At 62.5% G+C, this 20,088-nt stretch overlaps 2 protein-coding genes across 2 annotated transcripts in view; one reads left to right on the top strand and one right to left on the bottom strand.

The window, feature by feature from the left end:
* Positions 1–2,213: 2,213 nt before the first annotated feature.
* Positions 2,214–10,030, bottom strand: SNRPD2 (small nuclear ribonucleoprotein D2 polypeptide). Its single transcript, XM_054052895.1, has 3 exons — positions 9,870–10,030; positions 8,175–8,354; positions 2,214–2,546 (listed from the first exon to the last, which is right to left on the bottom strand). Coding segments are annotated over exons 1-3 (357 nt in total). The 5' UTR covers positions 9,872–10,030; the 3' UTR covers positions 2,214–2,371.
* A 1,642-nt stretch (positions 10,031–11,672) lies between these two features.
* LOC128850044 (hypoxia-inducible factor 3-alpha-like) overlaps positions 11,673–20,088 on the top strand; it is a gene marked incomplete at its 3' end in the record, with an annotated part of 18,986 nt that continues 10,570 nt past the window's right edge. Inside the window, exons 1-2 of the mRNA XM_054052939.1 lie at positions 11,673–11,752; positions 18,467–18,813. Of these exons, the coding sequence (XP_053908914.1) occupies positions 11,730–11,752; positions 18,467–18,813 (370 nt within the window). The remainder of the gene's footprint in view (positions 11,753–18,466; positions 18,814–20,088) is intronic.

Here is a 20,088-nt window from a genome sequence, read left to right as displayed (position 1 = left end):
GGGATGCAGGGACATGGTGGACATCAGGGGACATGGGGGTTGCAGGGACATGGGGGACATCAGGGATGCAGGGGACATGGGGGACATCAGGGATGCGGGGACATGGGGGACATGGGGGATGCGGGGACATGGGGGGGATCAGGGGACATGGGGGATGCAGGGACATGGGGGATCAGGGGACATGGGGGACATGAGGGATGCAGGGGACATGGGGGATGCAGGGGACAAGGGGGACATCAGGGATGCAGGGACATGGGGGACATGAGGGATGCGGGGACATGGGGACAAGGGGGATGCAGGGGACATGGGGGGGGATCAGGGGACAAGGGGGATGCAGGGACATGGGGGACATGAGGGATGCGGGGACATGGGGGACATGGGGGATGCAGGGACATGAGGGGGATGCAGGGGACATGGGGACAAGGGGACAAGGGGGATGCGGGGACATGAGGAGAAGGGGGATGCAGGGGACATGGGGGACATCAGGGGTGCAGGGACGTGGGGACAAGGGGGATGCAGGGGACATCAGGGATGCAGGGGACATGGTGGATGCAGGGACATGGAGGGGGGGACAGGGGACAAGGGATGCAGGGACAAGGGGGGATCAGGGATGCAGGGACATGGAGGGGGGGTCAGGGATGAAGGGACAAGGGGGATGCAGGGGACAAGGGGGACATCAGGGATGAAGGGACATGGGGGACATCAGGGATGCAGGGACATGAGGGACATAGGGGATGCAGGGGACAAGGGGGATGCAGGGGACAGGGGGGTGCAGGGGACATGGGGGGGTACAGGGGACAGGGGGGGTGCAGGGGACATGGGGGGGTGCAGGGGACAGGGGGTGCAGGGGACATGGGGGGGTGCAGGGGACAGGGGGGTGCAGGGGACATGGGGGTGCAGGGGACATGGGGGGTGCAGGGGACAGGGGGGGTGCAGGGGACATGGGGGGTGCAGGGGACAGGGGGGGTGCAGGGGACATTGGGGGGTGCAGGGGACAGGGGGGTCCAGGGGACATGGGGGGTGCAGGGGACATTGGGGTGCAGGGGACAGGGTGTCCCCCCCCTTTCATGGCATTTATTGATCCAAAGGGGTCATTTATTGATCCAAAGGGGTCATTAATTGATTCAAAGGGATCATTTATTGATCCAAAGGGGCGTTTATTGATCCAAAGGGGTCATTTATTGATCCAAGGGCGTCATTTATTGATCCAAAGAGGTCATTTATTGATCCAAAAGGGTCATTTATTGATCCAAAGGGGCCATTTATTGATCCAAGGGGGCGTTTATTGATCCAAAGGGGTCATTTATTGATCCAAAGGGGCGTTTATTGATCCAAAGGGGTCATTTATTGATCCAAAGAGGTCATTTATTGATCCAAAAGGGTCATTTATTGATCCAAAGGGGTCATTTATTGATCCAATGGGGTCGTTTATTGATCCAAAGGGGTCGTTTATTGATCCAAGGGGGCGTTTATTGATCCAAAGGGGTCATTTATTGATCCAAAGGGGTCGTTTATTGATCCAAAGGGGTCATTTATTGATCCAATGGGGTCATTTATTGATCCAAAGGGGGCATTTATTGATCCAAAGGGGGCGTTTATTGATCCAAAAGGGTCATTTATTGATCCAAAGGGGTCATTTATTGATCCAAGGGGGCATTTATTGATCCAAAGGGGTCATTTATTGATCCAAGGGGGTCATTAATTGATCCAAAGGGGTCATTTATTGATCCAATGGTGTCATTAATTGATCCAAAGGGGTCATTTATTGATCCAATGGTGTCATTTATTGATCCAAAGGGGTCATTTATTGATCCAATGGGGTCATTTATTGATCCAAAGGGGTCATTTATTGATCCAAGGGGTCATTTATTGATCCAAAGGGGTCATTTATTGATCCAAGGGGGCGTTTATTGATCCAAAGGGGGCGTTTATTGATCCAAAGGGGGCATTTATTGATCCAATGGTGTCATTAATTGATCCAAAGGGGTCATTTATTGATCCAAGGGGGCGTTTATTGATCCAAAGGGGTCATTTATTGATCCAATGGGGCATTTATTGATCCAAAGGGGTCATTTATTGATCCAAAGGGGCATTTATTGATCCAAAGGGGTCATTTATTGATCCAATGGGGCATTTATTGATCCAGTGGGGTCATTTATTGATCCAATGGGGTCATTTATTGATCCAAAGGGGCATTAATTGATCCAAAGGGGCATTTATTGATCCAAAGGGGTCATTTATTGATCCAAAGGGGGCGTTTATTGATCCAAGGGGTCATTTATTGATCCAAAGGGGTCATTTATTGATCCAAAGGGGCCATTTATTGATCCAAAGGGGGCGTTTATTGATCCCTTCGAAGCCCCCCTCTTTCCTATTTGCCGGCGATGAGGGGGTTGCGGAGGACAACGATGACGGAGTCTCCACGTAGGAACATCTTGGAGATGTAACGGTCCTTGTTGACGGGCTTGGACTTCTTCTTCCCCTTCCCGCTCTTGGGTACCTCCGTCCACATCTCCTTGACGTTCTCCAGGACCATGTTGCAATGCCTTGAGGGGGGAAAAGAGGGGTTCAGGGGGGACACGTACAGCTTGGGGGATCCCCAGTGTCCCCCATCATGGTCCTCAATGTCCCCTCAGGGTTCCCCATAGCCCCCAGTGTCCCCCAGGGTCACCCCAATGGTCCGCTGGGTGCCCCCCAAGCCAACCCAGGGTCCCCCCCATGGTCCCCAATATCCCCCCACAGCTCCCGGTGGCCTCTTGGGTCACCCCAATGTCCCCTTGAGTGACCTCAGGGGTCCCCAGTGACCTCTTGGGTCACCCCAAGTTCCCCAATGTCCCCTTGAGTGACCTCAGGGGTCCCCAGTGACCTCTTGGGTCACCCCAAGTTCCCCAATGTCCCCTTGAGTGACCTCAGGGGTCCCCACGGTCCCCAGTGTCCTCCTGGGTCACCCCAAGTTCCCCAATGTCCCCTTGAGTGACCTCAGGGGTCCTCACGGCCCCCAGTGACCTCCTGGGTCACCCCAAGTTCCCCAATGTCCCCTTGAGTGACCTCAGGGGTCCCCACGGTCCCCGATGTCCTCCAGGGTCACCTCTTAGGTGCTCCCGGTGGTCCCAGGGGACACCTCCAGTCCCTCCCAGGGTCCCCCACCCATGGGACCCAATGTCCCCCCAGGGTCCCCAATGTCCCTTGGGTGGCCCCCCACGATCCCAGTGTCCTCCTCACAGGTCCCAACGTCCCTTGGGTCACCTCAGGGCTCCCTACGGCCGCCAATGTCCTCCAGAGTCACCTCTTGGGTGCTCCTCTGCAGACCCCAATGTCCCCTCGGGTCACCCCAGGGTCCCCTCACACCTCCCCAGTGTCCCCCAGGGCCACCTTGGGGTCCTCCACAGCCCTCAAAGTCATCGTGTGTGTGTGTGTCCCACCCCCCAAGGGTCCCCCAATGTCACCCCTCAGCGTCCTCTTCGGTCACCCTGGGGTCACGTGGGGGGACATCTTGGGGACACACTTGGGATGTGCTGGGGGACGCTGTGGAGATGCACTGGGGACACCTTGGGGACACGCTGTGGGGGCTGTGCTTGAGATGTGATGGGGGAGACGTTGGGGACACCTGGGGACACGCTGGGGATGCTGTGGGGACACCATGGGGACACTTGGGGCTGCCACAGGGGACACGTGAGGCTGCCATGGGGGACACTTGGGGATGCCATGGGGACACAATGGGGGACACGTGGGGCTGCCATGGGGGACACGCTGGGGGACACTTGGGGATGCCATGGGGACACGATGGGGGACACGATGGGGGACACGTGGGGCTGCCATGGGGACACGATGGGGGACACGATGGGGGACACTTGGGGATGCCATGGGGACACAATGGGGGACACGACGGGGGACACTTTGGGCTGCCATGGGGACACGATGGGGGACACGATGGGGGACACGATGGGGATGCCATGGGGGACACGATGGGGGACACGATGGGGGACACGATGGGGGACACGATGGGGGACACAATGGGGGACACAATGGGGGACACAATGGGGCTGCCATGGGGACACGATGGGGGACACGATGGGGGACATGATGGGGGACACATGGGGCTGCCATGGGGACACGATGGGGGACACGACGGGGGACACGTGGGGCTGCCCTGGGGACACGATGGGGGACACGACGGGGGACACTTGGGGATGCCATGGGGACACGATGGGGGACACGATGGGGGACACTTGGGGATGCCATGGGGGACACAATGGGGGACACAATGGGGGACACAATGGGGGACACGTGGGGCTGCCATGGGGGACACGACAGGGGACACGATGGGGGACACGACGGGGGACACGTGGGGCTGCCATGGGGACACGATGGGGGACACGATGGGGGACACGACGGGGGACACGTGGGGCTGCCATGGGGACACGATGGGGGACACGATGGGGGACACGACGGGGGACACGTGGGGCTGCCCTGGGGACACGATGGGGGACACGACGGGGGACACTTGGGGATGCCATGGGGGACACGATGGGGGACACAATGGGGGACACAATGGGGGACACAATGGGGGACACAATGGGGCTGCCATGGGGACACGATGGGGGACACGTGGGGATGCCGTGGGGACACGATGGGGGACACGATGGGGGACACGATGGGGCTGCCATGGGGATGTAGTGGGGACACCATAGTGGTGACATGCTGGGGACAACAGGGACAGGTTGGGGGACACCGTGAGGACACTTGGGGACATGACAGGGATGCCATAAGGGACACCGTGGAGAACATGACGGGGGGACACTTGGAGACACGCTGGGGATGCCGTGAGGGACATGTTGGGGACACCATGGTGACACCATGGGGATGCAATGGGGACAGCGTGGGGACACGTTTGGGATCCCGTGGGGGACACCATGGGGATGTGTTGGGGACACTATGGTGGTGCGATGGGGACAGGTTGGGGGACACTGTGAGGATAACTGGGGACAGCACGGGTGACACGATGGGGGACACTTGGGGGTGCCAGGGGGACATCACGGTGGACATGATGGGGATGTCATAGGGACACCATGGAGATGCCATGAGGGACGTGTTGGGGACACAGTGGGGACACTCGGGGATGCCTGAGGGCACACGGTGGGGGACACCATGGGGATGCCATAAGGGATGTGTGGGGACACAATGGGTGACATGATGGGTGACATGATGGGGGACACCATGGGGACACCATGGAGGACACCATGGAGGACACCATGAGGGACGTGTTGGGGATGTGATGGGGCAGGTTGGGGGACACCATGAGGGACACCGTGGAGGACACCATGAGGGACACCACGAGGGACACCACGAGGGACACCATGAGGGAGGTATTGGGGATGTGATGGGGAAATTTGGGGACACCATGGGGACACCATGGGGGACACCATGGGGACACCATGGGGGACACCATGGAGGACACCATGAGGGACGTGTTGGGGCAGGTTGGGGGACACCATGGGGGACACCATGGAGGACACCATGAGGGACACCATGAGGCACGTGTTGGGGATGTGATGGGGCAGGTTGGGGGACACCATGGGGACATCATGGGGACACCATGGAGGACACCACGAGGGAGGTGTTGGGGCAGGTTGGGGGACACCATGGGGGACACCATGGAGGACACCATGAGGGACACCATGAGGCACGTGTTGGGGATGTGATGGGGCAGGTTGGGGGACACCATGGGGACATCATGGGGACACCATGGAGGACACCACGAGGGAGGTGTTGGGGCAGGTTGGGGGACACCATGAGGGACACCACGAGGGACACCATGAGGAACGTGTTGGGGATGTGATGGGGAAATTTGGGGACACCATGGGGACACCATGGGGGACACCATGGAGGACACCATGAGGGACGTGTTGGGGATGTGATGGGGCAGGTTGGGGGACACCATGGGGACACCATGGGGACACCATGGGGGACACCACGAGGGACACCACGAGGGATACCATGAGGGACGTGTTGGGGATGTGATGGGGCAGGTTGGGGGACACCATGGAGGACACCATGGGGACACCATGGAGGACACCATGAGGGTCGTGTTGGGGATGTGATGGGACACCATGGGGGACACCATGGGGACACCATGGAGGACACCATGAGGGACGTGTTGGGGATGTGATGGGGCAGGTTGGGGGACACCATGGGGGACACCATGGGGACACCATGGGGGACACCACGAGGGACACCACGAGGGACACCATGAGGGACACCATGAGGGACACCATGAGGGACACCATGAGGGACGTGTTGGGGATGTGATGGGGCAGGTTGGGGGACACCGTGGGGACACCATGGGGACACCATGGAGGACACCATGGAGGACACCATGGAGGACACCTTGAGGGACGTGTTGGGGATGTGATGGGGCAGGTTGGGGGACACTGTGGGGACACCATGGGGACACCATGAGGAACACCATGAGGGACGTGTTGGGGATGTGATGGGGCAGGTTGGGGGACACTGTGGGGACACCATGGGGACACCATGAGGAACACCATGAGGGACGTGTTGGGGATGTGATGGGGCAGGTTGGGGGACACCATGGGGACACCATGGGGACACCATGGGGACACCATGAGGGACGTGTTGGGGATGTGATGGGGCAGGTTGGGGGACACCATGGGGACACCATGGGGGACACCATGAGGGTTTTGTTGGGGATGTGATGGGGCAGGTTGGGGGACACCATGGGGACACTGTGGAGAACACCATGAGGGACACCATGAGGGACGTGTTGGGGATGTGATGGGGCAGGTTGGGGGACACCATGGGGGACACCATGGAGGACACCATGAGGGACACCATGAGGGACACCATGAGGGACACCATGGAGGACACCACGAGGGACACCATGAGGGACGTGTTGGGGATGTGATGGGGCAGGTTGGGGGACACCATGGAGGACACCATGAGGGACACCATGAGGGACGTGTTGGGGGTGTGATGGGGCAGGTTGGGGGACACCATGGAGGACACCATGGGGACACCATGGAGGACACCATGAGGGACACCACGAAGAACACCATGAGGGACGTGTTGGGGATGTGATGGGGCAGGTTGGGGGACACCATGGGGACACCATGGAGAACACCATGAGGGACGTGATGGGGCAGGTTGGGGGACACCATGAGGGACACCATGGAGGACACCATGGAGGACACCATGGGGGACACCATGAGGGACGTGTTGGGGATGTGATGGGGCAGGTTGGGGGACACCATGGGGGACACCATGGGGACACCATGAGGGACACCACGAGGGATACCATGAGGGACGTGTTGGGGATGTGATGGGGCAGGATGGGGGACACCATGAGGGACACCATGGGGACACCATGGAGGACACCATGAGGGTCGTGTTGGGGATGTGATGGGGCAGGTTGGGGGACACCATGGGGGACACCATGGGGACACCACGAGGGACACCACGAGGGACACCATGGAGGACACCATGAGGGACACCATGAGGGACACCATGAGGGACGTGTTGGGGATGTGATGGGGCAGGTTGGGGGACACCATGGGGACACCGTGGGGGACACCATGGAGAACACCATGAGGGATGTGATGGGGCAGGTTGGGGGACACCATGGGGACACCATGGAGGACACCATGAGGGACGTGTTGGGGATGTGATGGGGCAGGTTGGGGGACACCATGGGGACACCATGGAGGACACCATGAGGGACACCATGGGGGACACCATGAGGGACGTGTTGAGGATGTGATGGGGCAGGTTGGGGGACACCATGAGGGACACCATGGGGACACCATGGAGGACACCATGAGGGACACCATGAGGGACACCATGGGGACACCATGGAGGACACCATGAGGGACACCATGAGGGACACCATGAAAGACACCATGAAGGACACCATGAAGGACACCATGAAGGACACCGTGAGGAACACCGTGAGGAACACCGTGAGGAACACCGTGAGGAACACCGTGAGGGACGTGTTGGGGATGTGATGGGGCAGGTTGGGGGACACCATGGGGACACCATGGAGGACACCATGAGGGACGTGATGGGGCAGGTTGGGGGACACCATGGAGGACACCATGGAGGACACCACGAGGGACGCAACGGGGACACTTGGGGACACTTGGGGACACTTGTACCTGTCGAAGGCCTTGACGCGGCCCAAGAGCTTCTTGTTGTTGCGGCAGTTGATGAGAACCTGCGTGTTGTTCTTCACCGACTGCGTCAACACCGAGAGGGGCCCCGTGTTGAACTCCTCCTCCTCCCGTTTCTGAAGCTCCTCCGGCGTCATCTCGCTCTTGGGCTTGTTCAGCAAACTCCTGCGTGGGGACACCGGGGACATCAGGGACACCGGGAACGGGGGCGGTGGGGACATCAGGGACAGGGACACCAGGAATGGGGGTGGTGGGGACATCAGGGATGGGAGGAACACCAGGAATGGGGGTGGTGGGGACATCAGGGACACCAGGAACGGGGGTGGTGGGGACATCAGGGATGGGAGGAAGAGGGACACCAGGAATGGGGGTGGCGGGGACATCAGGGACACCGGGAATGGGGGTGGTGGGGACATCAGGGACACCGGGAATGGGGGTGCTGGGGACATCAGGGACACCGGGAACAGGGGTGCTGGGGACATCAGGGATGGGAGGAACACCAGGAATGAGGGTGGTGGGGACATCAGGGATGGGAGGAACACCAGGAATGGGGGTGGTGGGGACATCAGGGACACCGGGAACAGGGGTGGTGGGGACATCAGGGATGGGAGGAACAGGGACACCAGGAATGGGGGTGGTGGGGACATCAGGGATGGGAGGAACACCGGGAATGGGGGTGGTGGGGACATCAGGGATGGGAGGAACAGGGACACCAGGAACGGGGGTGGTGGGGACATCAGGGACACCGGGAATGGGGCTGGTGGGGACATCAGGGACACCGGGAATGGGGGTGCTGGGGACACCAAGGACACCAGGAACGGGGAAGCTGGGGACATCAGGGATGGAAGGAAGAGGGACACCAGGAACGGGGGTGGTGGGGACATCAGGGACACCGGGAATGGGGGTGCTGGGGACATCAGGGACACCAGGAACGGGGGTGGTGGGGACATCAGGGATGGGAGGAACACCAGGAATGGGGGTGGTGGGGACATCAGGGACACCAGGAATGGGGGTGGTGGGGACATCAGGGATGGGAGGAAGAGGGACACCAGGAATGGGGGTGGTGGGGACATCAGGGACACCAGGAATGGGGGTGGTGGGGACATCAGGGATGGGAGGAAGAGGGACACCAGGAATGGGGGTGGTGGGGACATCAAGGATGGGAGGAACAGGGACACCAGGAATGGGGGTGGTGGGGGCATCAGGGACACCAGGAATGGGGGTGGTGGGGACACCAGGGATGGGGACACTGCGAATGCTGGGGACACCAGGGATACCAGGAAGAGGAATGCTGGGAATGGGAAGGAAAGCAGGGATGGGGAGCCAGGGGTGGCAGGGGACACCGGGGACGGGGGGGACAGGGGGACCCGGGAATGGGGCCGGCAGGGATAGCGGGGATGGGGGGAACTTCGGGAACTCTGGGAATGGGGGGCGGGACGACGGCACCGGGAATGGTAGGGACACCGAGCTATTGGGGGGGGGGGGGGGGGGGGGGGGCACCGGGGACAGAGACGGCGGGGATAGCGGGGACACCGGGGGGCAGCGGGAATGGCGGGGGGGGGCCAGCGGGAATGGCGGGGGGGGGCAGCGGGAATGGCAGGGGGGGGCAGCGGGAATGGCGGGGCTTCGGTGGCAGCCCAATCCCAGCTCCCCGTTCCTTCCCACCCCCCCACCCCTCACATGGTCGCTCCGTTCCGTTCCGTTCCTCTCCTCGCGTATCCGCTCCTCGCGCGCGCCGCCCGCACCACCACTTCCGGGTCGCGCCGAGGAGCCACTTCCGGTTGGCGGGCGCGGGGAGAGCGGGGAAGGGGGCGTGGCCAGAGCGAGTGGGCGTGGTCAGAGCGGGTGGGCGTGACCGAGGGGCCCTGAAATGGAGGGACCGTGCGCGAAGGCGTGGCTTAAGGTAGGGGGGCGGTGCCAAAGCATGTGGGCGGGGGCGATGGGGGCGAGCAGGGCCGGGATTGGCTGCGTGTGCTGGGAGGGGGCGTGGTCGGAGGATGTGAGTGCGGCCCCTTGGCAGTAGCGCGGCTTAAAGTAGGGGGCGTGGTCAGACACAGTGGGCGGGGCCGGGGGGCGGGTTAGGATTGGCTGCATGCCAGAAGGGCGTGGCTACAGAGAGCTGACGCGGACCTGGATTTGCTGCGTGAGCGGGAAGGGGGCGTGGCTTAATCTTTGGCGCCTGGCCAATGGCCTCTGCCTGGGGGCGGGGTTTAGAGGTTGAGGGCGTGGCCAGAAAATATGGGCGGGGCTCGGCTAGGATTAGGAGGGGCGTGGTCTGGGATAAGGGGGGCGTGACCAAGGGACACGATCGCGCGTTTGTGGGCTTGGCCAATGGTTGTGGGCGGGGAAAGGGGGCGGGGTCTCGGCAGAGGAGGCGGGGAAATGGTGAAGCAGTGGTGTGGGCGGGGCCAAGAACACCTGTTTACGGCAGTGAGGGGGCGTGGCCAGGCGATGTGGGCGTGGTCAAGGGTTCCAGGAGGCGGGGCCACAATCCAGGGGACAGGACCTCGGTTGGCTCCGTGCCAGGGAAGGCGCGGCCAAAGGGACCTGGTGGCTAAAGTTCGGGGGCGTTGCCAAGAGCGGGGGGGGAGGGCGGAAGGGATGTGGGCGGGGCCAAGGACTGTGGGCGGGGTCGCGAGAGTGGGCTGGGGGCTTGGTTGGAGAAAGGGGCTGGGCTGAGTGTCGGCCACGGTGGCAGCGGGAACGGGACGGGGGGGGCTGAGGGAAGCGCAGGGAGAGGGGCCTGCTCCTGGCCGGGGAGAGAAGGGGCGGGGCCAAAGGATGTGGGCGGGGCCGGGGGGGAAGGTTCGGAACAGAGGGGTGGGGGCGGACGGGTGGCCAAACTCGGGGCTCAGACACGGGGGGCGTGGCCACATGATGTGGGCGTGGTCGATGTGGAGCCATGCTTAGGCTCCTTGCCAAGGAGGGGGCGTGGCCAAGGGCCCCTGGCTGGGGGATTGGCTGAGTGCCCGGGGGTGGGCGTGGCCTCAAGATGAGGCGGGGCATGCGCGGTGGGCGTGGCCAATGGGGGCGGGAGTGGGGGGGCTTGGCCGCGTGCCTTTTGTGAGCGTGGCCAGAGCTGGTGGGCGTGGCTTTGGGGGCGTGGCCAAAGGGGGCCCGGACTTGGATTGGCTCGTCGCCAGGGAGGGGGCGTGGCCGAGCGGGAGTGTATTGGGGGCGTGGCCCAAGGGGCCCTGGCTCTGCTCTTGGCCGCGTGCCCGAGGGGGGCGTGGCCAAAGGGGGTCCGGACTTGGATTGGCTCGTCGCCAGGGAGGGGGCGTGGCCCAAGGGGCCCCCGGCGCTGCTCTTGGCCGCGTGCCCGAGGGGAGGGGGGCGTGGCCAAAGGGGGGGGCCCGGACTTGGATTGGCTCGTGGCCAGGGAGGGGGGGTAGGGGGGCGTGGTTTAGGGCGGGTGTGGGCGTGGCCAACGGGGGCGTGTCTGGGGCTGGGGGCGTTGGCCGGCGGCCAAAGGGGCGTGGCCAAGGGGGGCTCGGCGCGGTGGGTGCGGGAGAGCGGAGGGCGGTGGCGGCTGCGGCGGCCATGGACGGGCGGCCCGGGGCGAGGTACGGGACCGGCACCCCCGGGGGGGGGGGGGCAAGAACCCCCGGGGGAGGGGGGGGAGGGGCAAAACCCCCGGGGGGGGTCACGATCTGATACTTTATTGGGGGGGGGTGGTGTCCCGGATAGGGATTGGGGGGGGGTGGGGGGGCAGAGACCCCCGGGGGGGGGGGGAAAACATAGGGACGGGGCAAAATGGGGCACTTTAGGGGGTGTCCCCCCCGGGGGGGGCAGATTTTGGCCCCTGGAGGGGGTCTGGGGGCAAAGACGGGGGGGGGGGGGGGGGGCAAGAACCAAACTCCAGGGGGGGGCCCCGAATAGGGATGTGGCACTTTTGGGGGGGGGGGGGGGGGTGTCTTGGGTCAGGGGGGTCTTGGGGGGGGGGGGGGTTTGCAGCACAGAGAGCCTTTTGGGGGACACACCCCCTCCCGGCTTGGGGGGAAGGGGAGTGGGGTATGATTTGGGGGGGGGTCTGTGGCATCGTGGTGCGAAGGCACAGCGTCCTCGTGCCCCTCGTGTGTTGTCGTGCGATGCTCGTGCACCCCTCGTGTCGGAGGGGTGTGTCTGCTGTGAGCCTCGTGCGAGAATGTAGGGCCTCGTGCGAGGCTCGGGCACGCTTGTGCATCCTCGTGTGAGCCTCGGGCACGCTTGTGCATCCTGGTGCGAGCCTCGTGCACACTTGTGCGTCCTCGTGCGAGCCTCGTGCACACTTGTGCATCCTGGTGCGAGCCTCGTGCACTCACGTGCGTCCTGGTGTGAGCCTCGTGCACGCTTGTGCATCCTCGTGCGAGCCTCGTGCACGCTTGTGCGTCCTCGTGCGAGCCTCGTGCACTCACGTGCGTCCTGGTGTGAGGCTCGTGCACACGTGTGCATCCTCGTGTGAGGCTCGTGCACACACGTAGGGCCTCGTGCGAGCCTCGTGCACCTGTGTGCATCCTGGTGTGAGCCCCGTGCACACTTGTGCATAATGGTGTGAGGCTCATGCACGTGTGTGCATCCACGTGTGAGCCTCGTGCACACGTGTGTGGCCTCGTGTGAGGCTCGTGCACACACGTGTGTTCGTGTGCATCACGTGTGGGTCCCCCCAGTGCCTCCCAGTCCCTCCCAGTTCCTCCCAGTGCCTCCCAGTCCCTCCCAGTCCCTCCCAGTCCCTCCCAGTGCCTCCCAGTGCCACCCAGTGCCTCCCAGTTCCTCCCAGTCCCTCCCAGTGCCTCCCAGTGCCTCCCAGTCCCTCCCAGTGCCCCCCAGTCCCTCCCAGTGCCCCCCAGTTCCTCCCAGTGCCTCCCAGTGCCTCCCAGTTCCTTCCAGTGCCTCCCAGTCCCTCCCAGTTCCTCCCAGTGCCTCCCAGTGCCTCCCAGTGCCTCCCAGTGCCTCCCAGTTCCTCCCAGTGCCTCCCAGTGCCTCCCAGTGCCTCCCAGTTCCCCACCCAGTGGGCAGCAGCCCGGCCGGAGTGGGAGCTGCCCCCCCCTCATTTGCATGTTTTGCATTGTATTTGCATGTTGGGGGGGCTCATTTGCATATTATGGGCTGTATGGGTGTGGCCACGCCCCCTTCTTCCCCCCCCTCTCTCCCCCCCTTGTGGGCCCCAGCGGCTCCGTGCCAGGAACGGGAACAGCCTGTGCCGAGCACGGACGGACGGACGGACACGCAGGCACACGGACACGGGGACAGACACACGGACACACGGACATGGAAACACACGGACACGGGGACACACGGACACACGGACACGGGGACACACGGACATATGGACACAGGGACACATGGACACAGGGACACACGGACATATGGACATATGGACACACGGACACAGGGACACAGAGACACACAGGGACACGGGGACACACGGACATATGGACACGCAGACACATGGACACACGGGGACACGGACACACTGACACGCAGACACACTGACACAGGGACAGACACACGGACACGGGGACACACGGACATATGGACACGCAGACACATGGCCACATGGACACACGGACACGGGGACACACGGACATATGGACACGCAGACACATGGCCACATGGACACACGGACACGGGGACACACGGACATGGAGATATGGACACAGGGACACAGGGGCATATGGACACACGGACACACGGACACACGGATATGGAGACATACGGACATGGAGACACGGGGACACACGGACACACAGACACGGGGACACACGGACACACGGACACACGGACACACCGACACAGGGACAGACACACGGACACACGGACACGCAGACACAGGGAAACACAGAGACACGGACACATGGGGACATATGGACACACGGACACAGAGACACGGGGACACACGGACACAGGGACATATGGACACACGGACACAGAGACACGGGGACACACGGACACAGGGACATATGGACACACGGACACAGAGACACGGGGACACACGGACACAGGGACATATGGACACACGGACATGGAGACATATGGACACGGAGACACACGGACAGACAGACATGGAGCCACACGGACACATGGACATACGGACATGGAGACACGGGGACACACGGGGACATATGGACACACAGACACACGGACACAGGGACATATGGACATGGAGACACATGGACACACGGACACAGGGACATATGGACACACGGACACACAGACATATAGACACATGGACACACGGACATGGAAACACACGGACACAGGGACACATGGACACACAGACACATGGAGACACGGATATGGAGACATACGGACATGGAGACACACGGACATATGGACACACGGACATGGAGATATGGACACAGGGACACAGGGGCATATGGACACACGGACACACGGACACACGGATATGGAGACATACGGACATGGAGACACGGGGACACACGGACACACGGACACAGGGACACACGGACATGGAGATATGGACACAGGGACACAGGGGCATATGGACACACGGACACACGGACACACGGATATGGAGACATACGGACATGGAGACATGGGGACACACGGACACACGGACACAGGGACAGACACATGGGGACACCGACACACGGGGACACACGGACACGGGGACACACGGACACACAGACACATGGACACGGGGACAGACACACAGACACATGGGGACACAGAGACACAGACACACGGACACGGGGACACACGGACACACTGACATGGGGACACACGGACACACTGACACGGGGACACACGGGAACACAGACACAGAGACACATGGACACATGGGGACACCGACACAGGGACAGACACACGGACACACGGAGACATAGAGACACGGACACACGGACACGGGGACACACAGACACATGGACACACGGACACACGGGGACACAGACACAGGGAAACACAGAGACACGGACACACGGATATGGAGACATACGGACATATGGACACACGGACATGGAGACACATGGACACACGGACATATGGACATGGAGACACGGGGACACACGGACACACGGGGACACATGGACACACGGACACACAGACATGGAGACACACGGACATTGAGACACACGCACACACGGACATACGGACATGGAGACACACAGACACACAGACACACGGACAGACAGACATGGAGACACACGGACATGGAGACACACGGACACACGGACATATGAACACACGGACATGGAGACACACGGACATGGAGACACACAGACATGGAGACGTACGGACACACGGACACAGGGACATACGGACATGGAGATACGTGGACACACAGACACACGGACACAAAGACACACAGACACACGGACACACGGACACATGGACACACGGACATGGAGACAGACAGACATGGAGACACATCGAGACACACGGACACGCAGACAGACAGACAGACAGACAGACAGACATGGAGACACATGGACAGACACATGGACACAAAGACATGCAGACACTGGGACAGACGGACAGACGGACACAGAGACACACGGACACACGGACATGGAGACACACGGACATATGGACACACGGACAGACGGACATGGAGAGGTGGAGACACACGGACACAGGGACACACGGACACACAGACATGGAGACATATGGACATGGAGACACATGGACAGACACACGGACACAAAGACACGCGGACACTGGGACAGACGGACAGATGGACACAGAGACACACGGACACACGGACATGGAGACACACGGACATATGGACACACGGACAGACGGACATGGAGAGGTGGAGACACACGGACACAGGGACACACGGACACACAGACATGGAGACATATGGACATGGAGACACGGACAGACACACGGACACAAAGACACGCGGACACTGGGACAGACGGACAGACGGGCACACCCCCTCCGGGGACGCACGGACGCTCCCTCTGCCCAAGGGACACACGGACACACGGCCACGAGAGGGACAGACGGATATGGGGACACCACGGACGGACAGACGGACAGACGGACGTGGAGACACACAGATGTGGAGAGACGGACAGACGGACAGACGGACACAGACACACCCCCAGACATGGACAGACGGACACACGGACACCGCCCCCCCCCCCCAATGGATGTCACCATAGGGACAGACGGACACAATGACACCCCCTGAGGCACCACTGCCCGCGGGGATGCTGGAACTGGGAGGCACTGGGAGGGACTGGGAGGCACTGGGAGGCACTGGGAGGGACTGGGAGGCACTGGGAGGGACTGGGAGGCACTGGGAGGCACTGGGACGCACTGGGTGGCACTGGGAGGCACTGGGACAGACTGGGAGGCACTGGGAGGCACTGGGAGGCACTGGGAGGCACTGGGACAGACTGGGAGGCACTGGGAGGCACTGGGAGGCACTGGGAGGCACTGGGACAGACTGGGAGGCACTGGGAGGCACTGGGAGGCACTGGGACGCACTGGGATGCACTGGGTGGCACTGGGAGGCACTGGGAGGCACTGGGACAGACTGGGACACACTGGGTGGCACTGGGACGCACTGGGTGGCACTGGGACGCACTGGGTGGCACTGGGCGGTACTGGGTGGCACTGGGAGGCACTGGGACGCACTGGGTGGCACTGGGAGACACTGGGAGGCACTGGGCGGCACTGGGACGCACTGGGAGGCACTGGGCGTCACTGGGGGATACTGGGAGGCACTGGGCGGCAATGGGCGGCACTGGGAGGCACTGGGACGCACTGGGACGCACTGGGAGGCACTGGGGGATACTGGGACGCACTGGGAGGCACTGGGAGGTACTGGGACGCACTGGGACGCACTGGGAGGGACTGGGAGGCACTGGGAGGCACTGGGTGGGACTGGGAGGCACTGGGACGCACTGGGACGCACTGGGAGGCACTGGGCGGTACTGGGAGGCACTGGGCGGTACTGGGCGGTACTGGGAGGCACTGGGAGGCACTGGGCGGTACTGGGAGGCACTGGGTGGCACTGGGCGGTACTGGGAGGCACTGGGCGGTACTGGGAGGCACTGGGACGCACTGGGCGGTACTGGGAGGCACTGGGAGGCACTGGGTGGGACTGGGAGGCACTGGGACGCACTGGGACGCACTGGGAGGCACTGGGAGGGACTGGGACGCACTGGGACGCACTGGGAGGCACTGGGAGGGACTGGGACACACTGGGTGGCACTGGGAGGCACTGGGAGGCACTGGGACGCACTGGGACGCACTGGGTGGCACTGGGAGGCACTGGGAGGCACTGGGAGACACTGGGACGCACTGGGACACACTGGGACGCACTGGGAGGCACTGGGACACACTGGGAGGCACTGGGAGGCACTGGGACGCACTGGGTGGCACTGGGAGGCACTGGGCGGCACTGGGAGGCACTGGGACACACTGGGACGCACTGGGAGGCACTGGGACACACTGGGACGCACTGGGACGCACTGGGCGGCACTGGGAGGCACTGGGACACACTGGGACGCACTGGGAGGCACTGGGCGGCACTGGGAGGCACTGGGACAGACTGGGAGGCACTGGGACGCACTGGGTGGCACTGGGAGGCACTGGGACGCACTGGGAGGCACTGGGAGGTACTGGGACACACTGGGACACACTGGGATGCACTGGGAGGCATTGGGAGGCACTGGGAGGCACTGGGACACACTGGGCGGCACTGGGAGGCACTGGGCGGTACTGGGACGCACTGGGAGGCACTGGGACACACTGGGAGGCACTGGGACACACTGGGTGGCACTGGGACAGACTGGGAGGCACTGGGCGGTACTGGGACGCACTGGGAGGGACTGGGACACACTGGGTGGCACTGGGCGGTACTGGGTGGCACTGGGAGGCACTGGGACGCACTGGGTGGCACTGGGAGACACTGGGAGGCACTGGGCGTCACTGGGCGTCACTGGGCGACACTGGGGGATACTGGGAGGCACTGGGCGGCACTGGGCGGCACTGGGCGGTACTGGGACGCACTGGGACGTACTGGGCGGCACTGGGACACACTGGGTGGCACTGGGACAGACTGGGAGGCACTGGGCGGTACTGGGACGCACTGGGAGGGACTGGGAGGCACTGGGACACACTGGGTGGCACTGGGCGGCACTGGGACACACTGGGAGGGACTGGGACAGACTGGGACGCACTGGGAGGCACTGGGAGGGACTGGGTGGCACTGGGATGCACTGGGACAGACTGGGATGCACTGGGAGGCACTGGGAGGCACTGGGACAGACTGGGAGGCCCTGGGTGCCGCCATGGCGTCGGTGTCCCGTTGGGCGCAGGTCGACGCCGGAGCTGCGCCGGGAGCGCTCCCGGGACGCCGCTCGGTGCCGCCGGAGCCGCGAGACGGAGGTGTTCTACCAACTGGCGCACGCGCTGCCCTTCGCCCGCACCGTCAGCGCCCACCTGGACAAGGCCTCCATCATGCGCCTCACCATCAGCTACCTGCGCGTCCACCGCCTGCTCGCCCACGGTGACCACCGGCGCCCCCGGGGCCTCCCGCGACCCAGGGGACCTCCCGGAACCACCAGGAACCCAGGGGACCTCCTGGAACCCATGGGACCTCCTGGAACCACCAGGAACCCATGGGAGCTCCTGGAACCCATGGGAGCTCCTGGAACCCATGAGAGCTCCTAGGAACCACCAGGAACCCATGGGAGCTCCTGGAACCCAGGGGAGCTCCTGGAACCCATGGGACTTCTTAAAAACCACCAGGAACTCATGGGACCTCCTGGAACCCATGAGAGCTCTTAGGAACCACCAGGAACCCATAGGACCTCCTGGAACCCAGGGGAGCTCCTGAAATCCATGGGAGCTCATGGAACCCATGGGAGCTCCTAGGAACCACCAGGAACCCATAGGACCTCCTGGAACCCATGGGACCTCCAGGAGCTTCTAGGAACCCATGGGACCTCCTGGAACCCATGAGACCTCCAGGAGCCTCTAGGAACCCATGGGACTTCTTATGAACCACCAGGAACCCGTGGGACCTCCTGGAACCCATGGGAGCTCCTGGAACCCATGGGAGCTCCTAGGAACCACCAGGAACCCGTGGGACCTCCTGGAACCCATTGGACCTCCAGGAACCCATGGGACCACCAGGAACCCATGGGACCTCCAGGAACCCATGCGACTTCTTAGGAACCACCAGGAACCCATGGGACCTCCTGGAACCCATGGGAGCTCCTGGAACCCATGGGAGCTCCTAGGAACCACCAGGAACCCATGAGACCTCCTAGAACCCATGGGACCTCCAGGAGCTTCTAGGAACCCATGGGACCTCCAGGAACCCATGGGACTTCTTAGGAACCACCAGGAACCCATGGGACCTCCAGGAACCCATGGGACTTCTTAGGAACCACCAGGAACCCATGGGACCTCCTGGAACCCATTGGACCTCCAGGAACCCATGGGACCACCAGGAACCCATCAAATCTCCTAGGAATCTCCAGGAACCTGTGGGAGCTCCTGGAACCCATGAGAGCTCCTGGAACCACCAGGAACCCATGAGACCTCCTAGAACCCATGGGACCTCCTGGAATCCATGGGAGCTCCTGGAACCACCAGGAACCCATGGGACCTCCTGGAACCCATGGGAGCTCCTAGGAACCACCAGGAACCCATTGGACCTCCAGGAACCCATGGGACCACCAGGAACCCATCAAATCTCCTAGGAATCTCCAGGAACCTATGGGAGCTCCTGGAACCCATGAGAGCTCCTAGGAACCACCAGGAACCCATGAGACCTCCTAGAACCCATGGGACCTCCAGGAGCTTCTAGGAACCCATGGGACCTCCAGGAACCCATGGGACTTCTTAGGAACCACCAGGAACCCATGGGACCTCCTGGAACCCATGGGAACTCTTGGAACCCATGAGAACTCCTAGGAACTACCAGGAACCC

Source organism: Cuculus canorus, chromosome 37 (assembly GCF_017976375.1).
Source record: "Cuculus canorus isolate bCucCan1 chromosome 37, bCucCan1.pri, whole genome shotgun sequence".
NCBI classification, from domain to species: Eukaryota; Metazoa; Chordata; class Aves; order Cuculiformes; family Cuculidae; genus Cuculus; species Cuculus canorus.
This window is presented reverse-complemented; position numbering and strand designations above follow the sequence as displayed.

Coding starts and splice junctions, on each gene's coding strand:
- SNRPD2 (XM_054052895.1), bottom strand. Junction 2,547..8,174: donor CGCGTCAAGGCCTTCGACAG/GTACAAGTGTCC, acceptor TCCCCCCTCAAG/GCATTGCAACATGGTCCTGG.